Source organism: Centroberyx affinis, unplaced genomic scaffold (assembly GCF_046629955.1).
Source record: "Centroberyx affinis isolate AG114_WGS23_722 - 3 ecotype Tasmania unplaced genomic scaffold, CSIRO-AGI_Caff_v1 ptg001094l_1, whole genome shotgun sequence".
NCBI classification, from domain to species: domain Eukaryota; kingdom Metazoa; phylum Chordata; class Actinopteri; order Beryciformes; family Berycidae; genus Centroberyx; species Centroberyx affinis.
In genome coordinates, this window is record NW_027279639.1 from 238,904 (window position 1) to 255,252 (window position 16,349).

The following is a 16,349-nucleotide window of genomic DNA, read 5'->3' on the forward strand; positions in this document are numbered from 1 at the left end:
CGTTTAATACATTAAAAGAGATACTGGAAGCATAATGGGTAGCGCAAAGCCGCAGGGGTCAAAGGGTAACTGCGTTTGAATAGAGGGGGGGAAGCAACAAGTGAGTAAATGTAATTATGGAGGTTGATGAAACGCTGTGACACGGTTCTTCAGCTAGTACAGAGCATAGCACAGTGCATGGGTTTCAATTGTATGTATTCGTTTGGGGGGGGAATGTTGCTTCCTGGAATTCATGAGGCAATATTTGAAAAACTTAAATGATTCAGTCATAAAAAAATGCTTTATTTTATAAGTAAATGTCTGAAAATGATTCCTGACTTCAATACTAAACCCATAATGTGCTGCCAGCAGTCAAACACGAGGACCACAATGGAAACAAGTCTTTTTTTATTACTTTATTGAGTGTTAAATTCAATCACATACAATACAATTTCACTACATGTGCGTGTGGTTGTGGCCTAAAGGCTGTCAAACTTATATATATTTTAAAATCTGTCAAATAAAATCAATCAATCAATATAGGAGAGTGGGTGTCTTTTTTTTTTAAGATGGTGGAACTCTTCAAATGCAAAATCATTCCTGGTGATGAAGTCTGTATACTTTGAAATGGAACGGACACTGACTGCACATTTGGAGGAAAGTTCAATAAGCTTATTCAGGCTTCACCGGGACAAGACAGACGCTCAATTTGCAAATCAATGCAAAACTTAGTGAATATTACACTGTCGCATAGCAATACAATTACACGACGTCCCAATATTGATCTCTTCATCAAGGAAGAAAAAATATCAACAAGTGTCAGCAGGTAGAAGTTTCACACATTATCCAATTATACTTTCACCGTCGTGCCCAGATTTAAATTCTGACAATAAAAGTCGATAGAGGATCGATAGCGTAAGATGTCCAAGAAGGTTTCTGTTTGCTGTATTGTGTGGCGCTGAAGGTGGCTGCTGCCGCGGCAACGATGGGGGAATCCTACACTGAAACTCCATGTTGGAAAGACAGCTGACCATGCAATCCTTTGAGGCTCGCCCCTCGCTCGCTTTTACCCCCTCTTGCCCTTTCTCTTTGGGCTGGAATTTGACTCTCTCTCTCTCTCTCTCTCTCTCTCTCTCTCTCTCTCTCTATCTCTCTCTCTGCTCTCTCTAACCTCTCTTACCCAAGTCGCTCACACCACCTTATGGATTTAAAAAGAACAGACTAGGGCAGGAATGGATGTAGTTCAAATACAATAATAGTGTGGTGCAGCTTCCCACTGGATGTTACGAATTATCCGGTGCCTTATGTGAGAATAGGAGGGTGGATTTTGTGGTTACTAACATCAGGGATGAATTTTTACTCCTTATTCTTTTCAGGAGTCTGGATAATTAACTTGGACATTTTAATGGCAGCTTGAAGCCCATTTATTCAAGCCACAGATTACATGCCAGTGTTTAACTCAAACGGATTGCTCAAATCTTCCTGCCGCATCAATATAGATGGCGATGAAACAAGCTGTGTCAGGCGTCTGGTTATACTGTACATAAAACAATATTAATGGACACCATCTAGCTAATCGGAGCGTTCGCAAAGTCCCAAACTGTGTTATAATCTGCTTAAGTGCTTTTATAATCCACAAAGGAAGCTGGGGCAGAGAGCAAATGCATTTCATAGTATCAGTGGAAAAAAATTCAAGAATAAGGACACTTTTCTTTGGTCGTTTGCCCAGCTGTCTGGCAACATCTTCTTCTTCAGTGCTTTGTCTCCCTCTCTCTCCCTTTCTGACCCTCTGTCAACAAACGTCCCCTCTCCATTTCTCTTTGACACCCTCTTTTCATCCCCGGGGGGGGGGGTTCAGAGGTGTGCTGCAGGCATCTCTGCGTTGGCCTTGCTCCGTCCCTTCCCGGCGATCGGCCTGTCTCGCTCCTCCCACAGCGTGATCCCGTCGCACGCGCAAATCTGCTTGGGGTTTTGGAAAAGGCCCGCCGATCGAGCGATGATCCCGCAGGCCAGCCTACAGGGAGAGAGGAAGAGACGGAAAAATGGATGAATGAGGAACAACATTTGACTACAGCCTTTTTTGTCTGCAACCTTCATCTTTATCATGATCTTACCTTTCTTGACCAGGTCTCTCTTGAAAAAGACTTAAAATCTCGATAATATCCTGGCTAGATAAATATAAAATAAAATAAATACGTCTACAGGAGCTGAAATCAAATGCATTATTGGCACGGACTACATCTCCCACCTCTCCTATCGCCTCAGCCTCAACCTCTCTCTCCTAATTTCCGTGACCCCACCTGTCCCCAGAGTTTCCGGTCTGTGTGGAGAGGGGGTGTCCGCCTCGACCCAGGTCATCCTCGCATGCGTCCACCACCAGCGATCGACCAATCACATCCCATACCTGCAGCGGGGGGGGGGGGGGGCAAGGGATCGGTCAAGAGGAAATTAAAACCCACAGTCTCAAGGTGTTTTAGAAATTAGGTGCAGATTTACGAGTGCTTTGCTTCCTAAGCCTAAGTGGAAGTCAGTATGGTCACCTGACTTAACCACTAGTGTCAAATGTGGCGGTGTGTGTGAGTGTGTGTGTGTGTGTGTGTGTGTGTGTGTGCATGTGTGTTACCTTTAGCTGAGGGTCTTCTAGTCTAAATGAGGCTCTGCCATCTGGTCCAGCAACAATATTCCCCAAATCGCCTACATGCTGTACAAAAATGATGTGAGAATTAAACATAACGACATCACACACACACACTGTTTAAATAACACTGATGCATAGCCAGAAATACACTAGACACATTATATAACATCAAAACCGGAAAATACTGCTTCACAGTTGTACTGAAAATGTAACTATGGGCCAAATTTGGTCCTCACATCTTACATTTGACCTCTTTTGAAATGTAATTATATCTCAGGAATGATTTCGTGAAACGCTGCTTGCAGATTGTACTCATTGTTTTAATAGAAGATATTATATACTTGTTCATATTTCTAAATAATCATACATACATTCTGATCCAGAGCATGTAGCAAGGAAGCTGTACCATAAATGTTTTCTTTTTTTTTTACCATAAATTGTCTTTTACAGTGCTCTAAGAAGTAGATTTGGCCGTACCCGTTCAGAGTCTCCTGGTCCGCCATGTTGTCTTCCAAAGGGATTATAGTGCTCTCCACAGCTGTAAAAGATATAATGTCAAAAAGACATTCTTCCTTTTTCTGGTAGAAAATGAAATGTTATTTATTCATATGTAAATAGAAATAAGATATCTTGCAGGGTCAATTTCATACAACGGTCAATAGTCTGGGTTTGCTGTTGAATGTGTCGTTTGTTGTGTATGATGCTGTTTTCTGTGCTGCCCTTGCAAGCTGGATTTCCTTTGAGACAATAAATCGTTTTGCATGTTGTTGCCTGGCATTTTTAAACTTCAGCTTGTTCAACCCGGGGCCAAATACTGTAGAGTAAACTATACTACACCCTGAGGAACAAGGTTCACCAAAACAAACTACAGTCTTGCCACATGGGGGCCGACCACAGGGCAGAGGGCCAAAACAAAGAGCGTTCCTTTGGTTAAAGCTGCACTAGCCAAATTCTCATGTTGGCAGCCAGAGGTAACCGCTACAGGATTTGCAGAAATCCTGTAAAGTGACATCAGTAAACTGCACATAGCATGCTCATGTTTACCAACCTGGCCGGTCTGTGATGCTTTATCCCAACGAGATGAGAGAGGACAAAGATCAAACGTTGGCGAGTTAAAAATGACTTACATAAACTTTATTATACCATGTATGCCACATTGGAAAATTCAATGCGGTGAGACAATAAAGAGACATAAAGCACAGAACAAGACAAGATAAAGGATGCAATAAAAACACACAAAAGCATCCCCATCACGCAGAATAGTCTTTTTTTTTCCACCAGCCTGCTTGGTGGTAAATCATATATAAATCATATCTGTATATGATTTATAAATTTCAAATTGCCTACTCTGTGCAGTAGATGCATTCTGAAATCTGACGGGAACAACACGCCCCCTCAGTAATTTACAGGAGCGATAAAGTAACAGGCTACACTATACATGTAAATTATTAATCACATACCTCTGTTCATAGCAGAGAAGAGGTAATTCTCTTTTTAATTCTGTATTCCGCAATGATGCCTGCCTACTGAGACTTATGCTGAACCATCAGGGAAGACTTCTCACTCTGATAATTTTTTAAATATTGACGCTGGGGAGAGAAGCTGCAACAGCTAGGAAACAGACCAAAGACCAAAACGGTAACGCTAGATCCAAATGAGGCAACTATACTGGTGTAAATATCTGGCTTTTCCACTCACTGTGTGATCGTTTGGCTTCAGAAGACTTGAATTATTATAACTATTATCATGGAGTAACTTTATGGTATTTTTTAAAATGTTTTTGGAACGCTAAAGAACCGGTCCCCACTGAATTCAGTTGTTTTGGAGAAGGCTGCTACGGAGTGGTGCTGGCAAACTCCCTATGTCTTATATGGACTAACAAACTGGGTGAGTAGATGATGACACAATTTAAAATTTTGGGTGAACTATTCCTTTAAGTTTGAATTTGTCACTCTCTGTGGGTGGAGAAGTGACCGTACCTGACACCAGAATGTCATTTGGGCAAACAAGGTGAATCTACGGCTTTGTGATTTAGGCGGATAAGACAGGTATATTTTTAGAAACAGTGGTGTGTGTCCCACCTGAGGCAGTCCTGTGTGAGGTCGCCCAGGGTGTGGACGTGGAGGCCGTGGGGCCCGGGCTCCAGGCCGTCGATGGTCCCGTCTATCAGGCAGCGCTCCTCGGACAGCTGGAGGAAGCGCACCACCCCCTGGACTGCACCCACACCGGCCAGCATGGCCACCGCTGCACCCAGGTCTGTCACAGAGATACAGCGACACCCTGTTCAAGCCTGTGGCAGCAAGCAGCCGCCCTGCTGAAGTGTCCTTGAGCAAGACACTGAATCCCTTGCAGCTGCATGGGCGCTAGACATTCGTCACATCCTAGGCAAAATTTTGTTGTTCCTCCATGAATTAAAATGCATGTTAGGATTCCATATTGAGTTTAAATAGTCAGAATTAATAAGTAATAGACTGTTCTTTTACCCAAGATTCATCCTTTGAACAGAAATACAAGCACACACACACACACACACTTCCTGTGGTTCCTCACCTTGCTCCGGTCCTCCGATGCCCTTCAGTACGGCCCTGCGCCCAGTGCTTTCTATCAGAGCCTGCACCTCTGCGCTGGTCAGAGCGGACTCCACCAACACCTCCTCCTTCCCCACATCGATGCTGACCGACTTCACTCCTGCACACATTAACATACACAGACACACACATTAACAGACACACATGCAGGTGGACAGAGAGACAGAAACACACAAATATGCTGACATACACACCAACAAATGAGGCAGAACAACATCAGGGTATCTATGGGTTTCAGAAACCCAAATAAAAGACTTTTTAAGACCTTTTTAATGCTACCTGGAATTGAATTTAATATTAACTTTCTTGGGATCATTGGTCTATTGTACAACTAACTCTCTTCTGTATTCATCTAAGTGTGGACATGAAGCACAAAGAAACTGCATTGTGAAAAATAATATCGACTATACTTTTAATACTTTAATACTTCTTTAAGGCCCTAAATTTGGATAATTTAAGTCTTTTTCTGACTTTTGAAGGCCCTGTGGTTATCTTGAATCTGCGCAAACACACCATGACAATGCAGTTTTCTCCTTTTCAACCTGTAGCCTAACATGACATGCAGTAGCTTTGTTTTGGGAAGTGTAAAGCGTAAAGTGCAGTGAATAATGATTTGATTTGATTTGATCTGATTTGCATCTCCAAGTCCAATAACCATGGGCACTCATAATAACCACATGACAGATAAGATCTAACTGATATTGTACGCTGCGATCCTCTGCTATGTCAAATACTAGGAACTGGACTAATATGTCTTTTTACCTGGTCTACCCTCCAGTGCCGCTCTAACTGTATCTGCACAGCTCTCACATGTCATCTGTACTGCAAACTCCAGCTGAGGAGGAGAAAGTAGGCTGTTATGAAACAAAAACACATGTAACAACCTGACAACCTGTAGCTACTGACCAGCATCATGTCGATAAGTGGCAGTATGTATATCTGTAACATTATCTGTTATCTATTATTATACTGTGTAGCGCAACAATACTGCAGTTAGTCATTCTAAACATTAACGGTACCGCAGTAAAATGTATGTTAACCATGCGTATTTAGCTACATGAACATCACAACAGCAGCAGCAGAAGGCATGGTATTGTTTTGACAGCATTGTTACTGACAGAGTGAGCCATGACACAGCATGACATGAACCGAAAACATGAATATATCTGCGTCAAACCTTGGTTTCTCTGCCCGTGTCCATTTTGGGGACGCGCACCGCCGCCGCCTGGGTGATGAAAACAGAGTTTATTAGACAACTTCCCACTTTTCTAGACACGGAAACAAGCCTGGCGATGGGCGACGCCATGTTTGTGAGGTCCGTGCATGCCCGTGCGTTTTGACCGGTGCTGCCGCCCGGTGTCGGGTTTCTGTCACTGCAACGGGTTTCCCATGTGGAGGAGTCTAGAGCGGTGATTCTCAACCTTTTTTCATATCAAGGACCCCTAATTTAGTCCACATTAGGGCCACGGACCCCCACATGATGAGATTTTGTCTCTCAGACGCAAATCTGAGAATATTTTTTATTGTTAGATATGATTTTGTCCCGAACTGCATGACTATCATTTACTTAAGCAAAAGTAAAAAGTAGCTCATTTAAAATATAGCCTACTCAAAGACTGAGTAAAAGTTACTGAGTTATTTTTTTTTTTAGAAAAGACAGCATTGTTAGCTGTGATCTTTCCCATGCAATTCTGACAGGAGAGAGGACAGACAAACTCGAATCTTTTAATTGGAAAATTTAGAAATTACAAAATAATGTAAAGACAGATTATTCTTCTCTTCTTTGCTTCACTGTGAATGGCTCCACAATTGGCTAATTCACACTGGTCCAGTTTCTGATGCATATTGTGAACCCACAAAATCTGTATTCTTAATGGATGTGATTTAAAATATAGTGAAGTACAATACAAGATGTAACAACAGTAGAAAAGGAGTATAAAGAGCAGAAAACCATTCAAGCAACCCCTTATGAAAAAGATCTATACAGTAAGTTTAGTAAGTACCGTAGACTCACTTTAAGCCCCTATAGGAATACTATAGTGATACTATACTAGATAAAAATACCATAAAGTACAATGAGATTAAACTGCAATACTGAGTACCACTGACATACTATGCATCCCTATAGGAATATTATAGGAATAGTACAGTGATACCATAGGAGATAAAAACAGGCCACCATTGAGAAACACTATACCTGCTTATAGGAATATAACAGAAACATTACAGTCAGTTTTGAATGGGGGCAGACTGGGGGAGGAGGGGGAAACTGTAGCCTATGGATAAAAGTGGAGCACTATGAAGATTGTAGGCAGTAATGGTAATTGCTTTCTGTGTGGCAGCCTCGCTTTCAATTTCATTATCTGCATATAGATTATTGTTACCAAGTTGATCTGCAGATTAAAGCACTGCATTTTCAGTATATGGGAGACCACCGCTAAGATGATAACTGCCACCCAGATTTTCAAAGTACAGAGGCTCAGGGGAGAGCAGTGTGTGTGTGTGTGTGTGTGTGTGTGTTCTCTATACGTCCCAGTCATACCTCTTGATAGCAGGATATAGATGAGCGTGATGTGGCATTATATCTAGGCTGCGCTGCAAACTAAAATAAAATCTCTCTGGACTCTGCGCCAATAATAATATGTACAGAATGGCACACACACACGCTGGTGTACGTGTGTGTGTGTGTGTGTTTGGGGTGTGTGTTTGTGTTTGTGTGTGTGTGTTCCCTTCCATCTGATACAGGAAAACCTACGGTCATTACATCAACATGATACGGGGAGGCCGGTGATTTACAGAGAGACTCTGTTAGAACACAGGTCTTTCTGTACCTGTTGGCGTGTTGGCGTTGACCTTTGACCCTGCGCTCAGTAACGTGTCCACAGGATTTGTGAGTGTCCAGTGTCACTCCAGCAACACCGGGCCTGTGTGTGCTACTGTTACACACACACACACACACAAATACAAGTGTACACAAACGCACTCAGGCTGAAAAGACATAAGCACTGTATTTTATGTGTGTGTGCTCTGCTCTCTCTAAATCCCCCCTACACACACACACACACACACACACACACACACACACACACACACACAAACCGCCCACACAGCAGCGGTTAATTTATTCAGTACATGGAAAACTGTCTAAAACCTTTGCCCTTACGTTGATCCTCAGCACTGAGCTCTCTGTTAAAAGGAGTGCTAAGAGAGAGAGAGAAAGAGAGAGAGAGGGAGAGAAGGAGAGGGAGAGAGAGGGAGAGAGAGAGAGAGGGAGAGGGAGAGAGAGAGAGAGAGAGAGCTCTGCAACGACACCTGAGCCCAAGGGAGTGGGATTTCTGCAACACACACACACACACACACACACACACAGAGGCACGCATACATAAGAGAGGCCGGAGAGCTGCGTGAAACCTAATCACTACACGAACGCTGTCCGCAGCCGCAGAAGCAGAGAGAGGAGAGAGAAGGAGGGAGGGAAAGAGACGAAGAAATGGAGGGTGTCAGAGAGGGAAGGGGTATAGAGAGAGAGAGAGAGAGAGAGAGAGAGAGAGAGAGAGAGAGAGAGGTGGGAAGAAGGAGCGAGAAAGAGCAAGAGAGAGAGAGAAAGGAAGGTAAAGGTGGACAGGAGAGAAAAGCAAAAGAGAGAGGTTGACAGAGAGCCAAGAGGAGGAGAGAGGAACAGAGGACGAAAGAGAGAGAGAGGGAGAGCGAGAGAGTATGTGCATGCGTCCATCTGAGTGAGTGTGTGAGTGTGTGTGTGAGTGTGTGTGTGTGTGTGTGTGTGTGTGTGTGTGTTTGGAGGGCAGTGTAGGGCGGTGCTGACAGAAAGCGTTGACAGCCTTTCTGGTTGGAACAGTGGAGGTTTTATCCGTGCTAAATGAGGCACCGGCTCCCCTCCATTAGCACTGACCTGGAGTCTGATAGATTTCCTTATTAAAAGAACACAGGCGGAACTTAAGGAAAGTGAAGCAGATCCCAGCTCAGTAGGCAGATTCCTCAAGGAGCACTTTAGAATCGGAATCAGAATCAGAATCAGATTTAGTAGTAATTCGACTTGGTGTGTTGCTCCTATAGGTCACATTAAACACAAAAACAACATCAAAATTATTTTAAATAGTAGTATATCATCGCTGTCACCTCAGACCTCAGACTAAGAAAATCAGCCTTGTTTTTAGCTTGATGACGATGCATTTTTTTTAGTTTATCCATTGGGGTTTTGAAAGGGTTTCATCAGCCCAAAAGGCCGTGTGACTGTCTCCACCCACAGAGGAGCCAGACATGAAAATTACCAAAATTTAGAGTTAGGAGTGTTCACACTGCAACAGTGATATAAACACTTTTAAAAATAGACATTATAGGGAACAAAAAAGTTAGATGCAACACTCCCTCTGTAGAAAAATATAGACTATTTATTGCACTAAAAACATGAAAATAGTGTCTATATTTTTCTACTGAGTCAGTTTTGTGCCTAACTTTTTTGTTCTGTTGACATTTATTTACAGGCAGCACCTCGACTCTGGCTATTTGAGCACAACTTAGCTTACCTTAAAACAGACATTATGGGATATGTCTCTTTTTGAGGTAGTACACAAAGAAAAAAAAAAGTAAAATAGACATTAAAGATACAGTAGATCTATACAGTAGCCTATGCACATGGTTCTCTGTTGGAACCTGACAGACTGCAATGATCAAAGTCAGTAATAGTAACAGGTGTATATACATACTTTAGTGCACACTTATATTATACAGCTCCACCAGTACTTAACAGCATGTGTGGCCCCAGTGGGAGTCAAGCCCCTGACCTTGTGGCGTTTAATTATTCATCTCTCCAGAGGAAGAGTAATGCGGTGGGGCCTGTTAGCGGTGCGAGGGACCCCGCCGAGGTCAGAGCAATGTCACCGTCCAGCCGGAGTGCACTCCCCGTCTGCTGATTGCACCCTGACAGTTCAGATGGAAGATGAAGTGAAGCGTGGCCGGGGGACGGCCTCGCAGCCGAGCCCCCCCCACCCCACCCCCACCCCGCCTCGCCTCTGCAGGCACACAAGGTGCAGGGGCCTTGTTTATAGCCGTCCACGCTCTTTGACTTTGTCCTAGTTTCACTTTTACATCATTTCAAAGAGAAAATAAAGCATAAGAAAGTTAGATCCGTAGCACTTATACATTGAAAAATGATGGATGATTTGTTTGATGGATTTTGGCAAGACTCACCACATCCTGTGTGCTGGTGAATGCTTGTATGATTTGGTTAAGTAAAAGCAAACTATGCATAAGCTTTTATGGATGAGGCTGCTCCCTTTTCTCAAAAGCCAAATAAACATCAGTCTGAATAAACCACATGATAAATAACCTAACAAATACAGTTTAAGATGATTCCCATGAAGCTGCAGTCACTTCTACACTTTGCCTCATTTCATGTTCCCCTGATTCCTAATGTCTGGATGGAGTCAATAAAAGTAATTATAGAAAAGGGTAATGTAGTGAAACGTGGAATAACATATTGCTGGTTGTCATTTAGTTGAGAGGGGAGTGACTTATTAGAGCTTGTTGTCTTTAAAATGTGATTGCTTTTGAGATGTATATGCCTACAACTAAAACCTCTTCATAAAAAAACAAACGGTATTGACAAACAACCAGCCAGGCCGCTGCTAACTGAGCTGACATGTAAAATTAATATTGAATTCACTGTATGGACGGGAAAACTAATCATAACTCATCTTTAGGAAAAACTTTCCCAGCATTTTCCGATCCAATCAACCACACACCGCAAACAGGGGAGAGGAAACAAAAGAAAGCATCCAATCAATCATAAAACATCCACTTAATCATAAATCGCCCATTCAGCAAAGAAAGCCAGGAGTGAGAGCAAGCGATGTCAAATATTGCTGACCCACAACAATGCATTACAATGCAAGCGGGATGTTTAACAAGCTATGGATAAACTCTACAGCTCGACGCAGAGGATCAATAAGCAGAGATAGCATTGCCTAATCAAGGTCTATTGTCCCTCCAACCGTCCCCTAGAATGACCCATATGGGGGAGGCAATATGGCGCTGTGTGGGTAACAAACACAACACCTCATTAAATCATTACACCCGAGGGTCCGGATCATTACTCAAACGATCTGGCGTCTGTCAAGATCCAGCGAGCATCCTTGAGCCTGTCGAAACGATCTACAATTATCCTATGGTAAATTATAGAGAGTGAAGCTATATGGAATATAGGAGATTTAAAAAAAAAAAAAAAAAAAAAAAAAAGGGCATGAAGTACAATAAGGTCACTCAACTGACTGTTGGGTACCAATGACTCACTATAAGTCCCTATTGGAATATATATATATATATATAAAAATTACACTTAAGTATGCTATGATAAGGTCACTATAAAGTACCACAGACACACTAAGCCTAAAAGTTCCAGTAGGAATATTGTAGGCTAGTGATCCCATAGGAGATCAAAAAAATAATAATACCATGACAATAAGGTCACTATAACTCATAACTAAGTCCCTATATGAAATAATGTTTTCTGAAGATATATTATAGACATAGCCTATCATAGGAGATTTAAAAATACCATTAAATACAATAAGTTCACCATAAACACCCTAAGTCCCTAGGAATATTATAGTGATTATAGTGATACCATAAGAGACAGCCTGAAATAAAAAATACCATACCTATAACTCACTATTGAGTACCACAGATTCACAATAAATCCCTATTGGAATATTTTAGGAATATTATAGCAATATCATTGGAATATTGAAGTCATTTGACGTTCAGATTGTTTATGCGCGCGAGTGTGTGTGTGTGTGTGTGTGTGCGCGCGCGTGCGTGCACACGAGCCTATAAGCGCGTTCGAATGCGCGCGTGCCAATAGCCAATACGCTTCTCCGCATCACGTGCACAGTGCGCGCACATTGACTATTGAGGAAAAGCGGACTGGGAAGAGCTGGGAGAGAGAGAGAGAGAGAGAGAGAGAGAAAGAGAGAGAGAGAGAGAGAGAGAGAGAGGGAGAGAGAGAGAGAGACCGTCTCCCGTTTTGTAGCATGAGTCGCGGAGCGCTGATGACAGACAGCAGAGACCTGCCTCCCTGCGACACCTAAACAACAGCCAAATAGTAGGTTAGCCTAAAACCGACCGTGCGTGCGTGCATACAGACAGAAAACAGATGGAGAGAAAACTAGGCAAGGAGGAACGGAGGCTTCTTTGCTGAAAAAAAAACAAGAAAGAAAGAAAGAAAGAAAAAAAAAGAAGAAGCGGGCAGCCGGGACGCGCTGGCTGTCTGAACCGGGAGAAATCACCGCACCGACCATCACAGCTCCAAACCCCGAGATGACAAAGGTGGGTGACGGTATTCCCATCGGTGTGCCTTTGTGTAGTTGTTATCACCGCATCCCAGCCTCTTTCTCCCCACAGTAGTGTAGTAGTGTTCGGGTCTGGTGTGGTGTAAAAAAAAAAAAGGGGGCCCGGCGTGGCACGAGAGGGCATTTAGGAGGCGTTTTTGTTTGTTTTCATAACGAAGAGCCCGGTTTGATCCTTCGGGGGTCTGCGCGGTCACGTTGTCGGTGACCGGGGATGTTGCCGTGTCAGCGCGCCTCTTCTTCTCTCCTTATGTTGTGACAAGACGCACCGATGCCATTAAAGCGATGACACTAACACCTCCTTACCCACATACGCGCGCGCACACACACACACGCACATACACACACACACACACACACACACACCAGAATAATATTCATGTGGCATTTGGAGATGCCGCGGAGTGATTTCCTCGACCCCGATATAATCTGATGGCCCACATTCATTCGTGTCTGGGTGTGAGACTGCTGGTGGCGGTGACATTTTTTTGTTTTTGTGTCCTGTAACAAGCGTCATGGGGTGGAGGGGGTGATGTGTGTGTGTGTGTGTGTGTGTGTGTGTGTGTGTGTGTGTGGAGGGGAGGAGGGGGCTGTCTGTTTATCGTGATCGTCTCCTTGAGGGGTGAAGCGCCTGCAGGCTTGTAGGGGGATGATTGATTTTTTTTTTTTTTTTTTTTTTTTTGTGCCCGTTCAATCAGATTAAAACTGTTAACACCTCTCCCGGCAAATTAATTAAATTGCACGCAAAGATTAATCGCGCAAGATATCAGACTAAACCTTTTGTGCATCAGGGAGAAAACAATTAACGAATAGTATGAATATCTGGAACAATCGTTTAGATAGGCTAAATTAGGCGTATAGTGAGCCCAATTGTTGCATTTGTATTCAATATTTCCATAACCCAGATTTGATTCCCACCCATTAATAGGTGTGTGAGTGGATATGCAACCTCCGGATCACATGGAAGTTGGTTGAAGTTTATCCAGCTGGCCTGTGGGATGTTACATCATTACAATCAAGTTTAATCATTTTGCAATATGTCACCCTGGTCTATATTTGCCATGTAGACAACAGGCTCAGTCAGTTCAATTTGTGGATAATGAAGAGTCAAATTTAACAGTCAAGCAGCCCATTTGATACAATCTGCCTTGAACAGAACCTGGACCCAGGACAGATGTAATATTAACACTCTTTCTCGCTCATCTCGCTCTCCCTCTTCCTCTCTGATCGTCTGTCTCTCTGATTCTTTGCTGCCCGTGTCTGTCTGTCTGTCTGTCTGTCTGTCTTTCCCTCTCTGTCTTCTTCAGGAACTAGGTTAGGAGGAGGGAGGAGGGAGGAGAGAGAGGGGGGGGGGCCTCTCCTGGCGACTTAATAAACCCTTTGCAGCAGGTCATTTACAAGCACAGACCTGAAACGGTTCCCTTTTCTTCTGGCATGTCCACAAGAAAGGCACAAGACCAAGTGATGAATGTGTGCTCTGTTGGAGAATAGCAATGCGGGGAATAACAATGGAGACGGGGGTTATAACAGTGACACACACACACACACACATAGGCACTGGCACACTCGTAAATAGATGCTCACACAAACACACACACACACACAAAGCTTCTGGAGAAAGTCAATATGATAAAGTGTGCGGTGCTGACTAAGATTCACTGCATCGGCGTGTTAAACCTCATCACAAGAGTCTTTTTAGACTGAGGGTGCCCTTTAAAGGCCGATGTTCTGGGAATGGAGTGTATTTATACAATATTAGACTATGATGTACGGCTCTGTGGCTGCTTGCTGTATAGTGGCCCTGAAGATAGTAATACCACAGTTCCCTTGGCCCCGGGCCAAAAGCACCACTGTTTACTGGTTCCTGGAAGCAAAAAAGACTCAGAAATCCTGGTATGTAATGTACATTCCTCCTTCAAGTGGCAGCCTGGTTGTCATCTTGTAGTTTGAAAGTTTTCCGGTTCGATCCCCAGTGTTGACGGTGTCCAATACTGCAGAACTGACCCTTAGGTACATGGATATCTAAGAATCGGTGTTGGAAACTAAGTAATGTTAGCTTAAAACACTGTGATACAGCACAACTTGTTTGTTAAATATATATCCTGGTGGTTGTATGTGTCCTAAATCACACATCTACATCTACATTCATTCTTCGCTGCACATTTAGCCTGTACTGTTTAAAAAGGACTTGCCTATATGCTTGACTTGTCGACTTATCGACTCATAATTTTATTTACAACAACAACTGATAAATTCGAATAAGAATTGCCAACCGTAGCGTATCCAATGCCATGCTCTACCAGAATCAGAGTCGCTTAATTCGCCAAGTTTATTTATTTATTTAAGCTTTATTTAACCAGGCAAGCCCATTAAGAGAAAAAATCTTATTTGCGACAACGGCACAGCAAGAGGTGAATATGTCCTCTGGATGGGGAATTTGAGGGTGAAAGTGGACAGAAAAACAAAACAAAACAGGGAGACAAGACGAGACAGGTAGCGGTTCGCAGAAAGGCAACAGAAAAGACAATAAAAGCAGTGAAATGTTGAAAAAGACAGTAAAGTAGCACAGGCATGAGCTGGAAGGACAGATATAAGGACTTGGAGACAGCAAGGAAGCCACTAAAAGCAATTACAAACATGCAGCAAAAAACGTATGGCAGCACCGATAGAGAATTAAGTGTTATATATTGTGATATATTGTGATATATTGTCAGCTAAAATAACAACACAAGTACACAGGCACACATGTTACAGGGTCAGCAGGACATTAAAGGGGCAGTGAAGACACACAGCCGGGATCATCAGGTCTTCCTCATATGTATCAGTGTAGGTTGAGACTGCTGTTAAAGACGGATGGCGAGTCGGAGTGATTAGAGTGCTTGTGATTAAAAATTTACTTGTGGGCATCTCAGCTGCCGCAGAGAAGTGAGGGAATGTGTGTGTGTGTGTGTGTGCGTGTTGCAATGGCATTTTTTGCAGTGTGTGGATGTGAGCCCAAGCGAGATTAATGCCCCATGTTAACAAACCTCCTGGTTTGACCCTGGCCGGCCTGCAACTCATTTGATCCCCTGTTGGGTTAATGCTGGCCATGGGCAAGCCTCCTACAGAACCATATAAGTGCATGCACGCACACACACACACACACACACACACACACACACACATGCACACACATAAACACAAACAAACATTGAATATTGGCCAACTTTCAGACACTTAGATGCATTAGTGCATAGGTGCATTTTGCTTTGTTGTGGGTCTGGCCCAAATTGATTTACACACACACACACACACACACACACACACATACATCACCACATTACAGATGTTAAAGGTTGACCAGATCAAGATGAGGTGATGCGTACACTGTCATCTCCTGTTCTGCTGCACAGCATCGGGTCAAAAGGGCCAAAACTGAACGCCCCCCTCCAGTGACCCTGTCGCCCCAATTAAATAAGTTTCACCGGAGTTGGAAGCAAAGCTGTGTTTGTTTCAGTTGCCAGGATTTAGTTGTTACTCCTATTTTGACCTGTAAATCAATAATTTGCTTCCAAGGTTTGTTCCCGATTGTTGACGAGGGACCAAAGCTTTACAATTTCTTTTAAAATAATGAAAAAAAAGATTTCTAAAGTGCTCTTCGTCCTTTGTGAGAAATGAAAAAGGCTTTTATTGTGGTGGCACACTAACCAGTGTTGTTCTGACTGTGGCTGTTGGTGCCAAATGAAAACAGATGGACAGGGGTTTTGTAGGGGTTTGGGCCCGGGTCCAGTGAACTGCCCT

At 43.2% G+C, this 16,349-nt stretch overlaps 1 protein-coding gene across 1 annotated transcript; it reads right to left on the minus strand.

Annotated features, from left to right (window-relative positions):
* Positions 1-404: 404 nt before the first annotated feature.
* ccs (copper chaperone for superoxide dismutase) lies at positions 405-6,511 on the minus strand. Its single transcript, XM_071523542.1, has 8 exons — positions 6,383-6,511; positions 5,968-6,040; positions 5,168-5,305; positions 4,699-4,873; positions 3,095-3,155; positions 2,603-2,680; positions 2,280-2,383; positions 405-1,993 (listed from the first exon to the last, which is right to left on the minus strand). Exons 1-8 carry the CDS (start codon positions 6,509-6,511, stop codon positions 1,834-1,836), a joined length of 918 nt encoding a protein of 305 aa, XP_071379643.1. The 3' UTR covers positions 405-1,833.
* Positions 6,512-16,349: the final 9,838 nt, after the last annotated feature.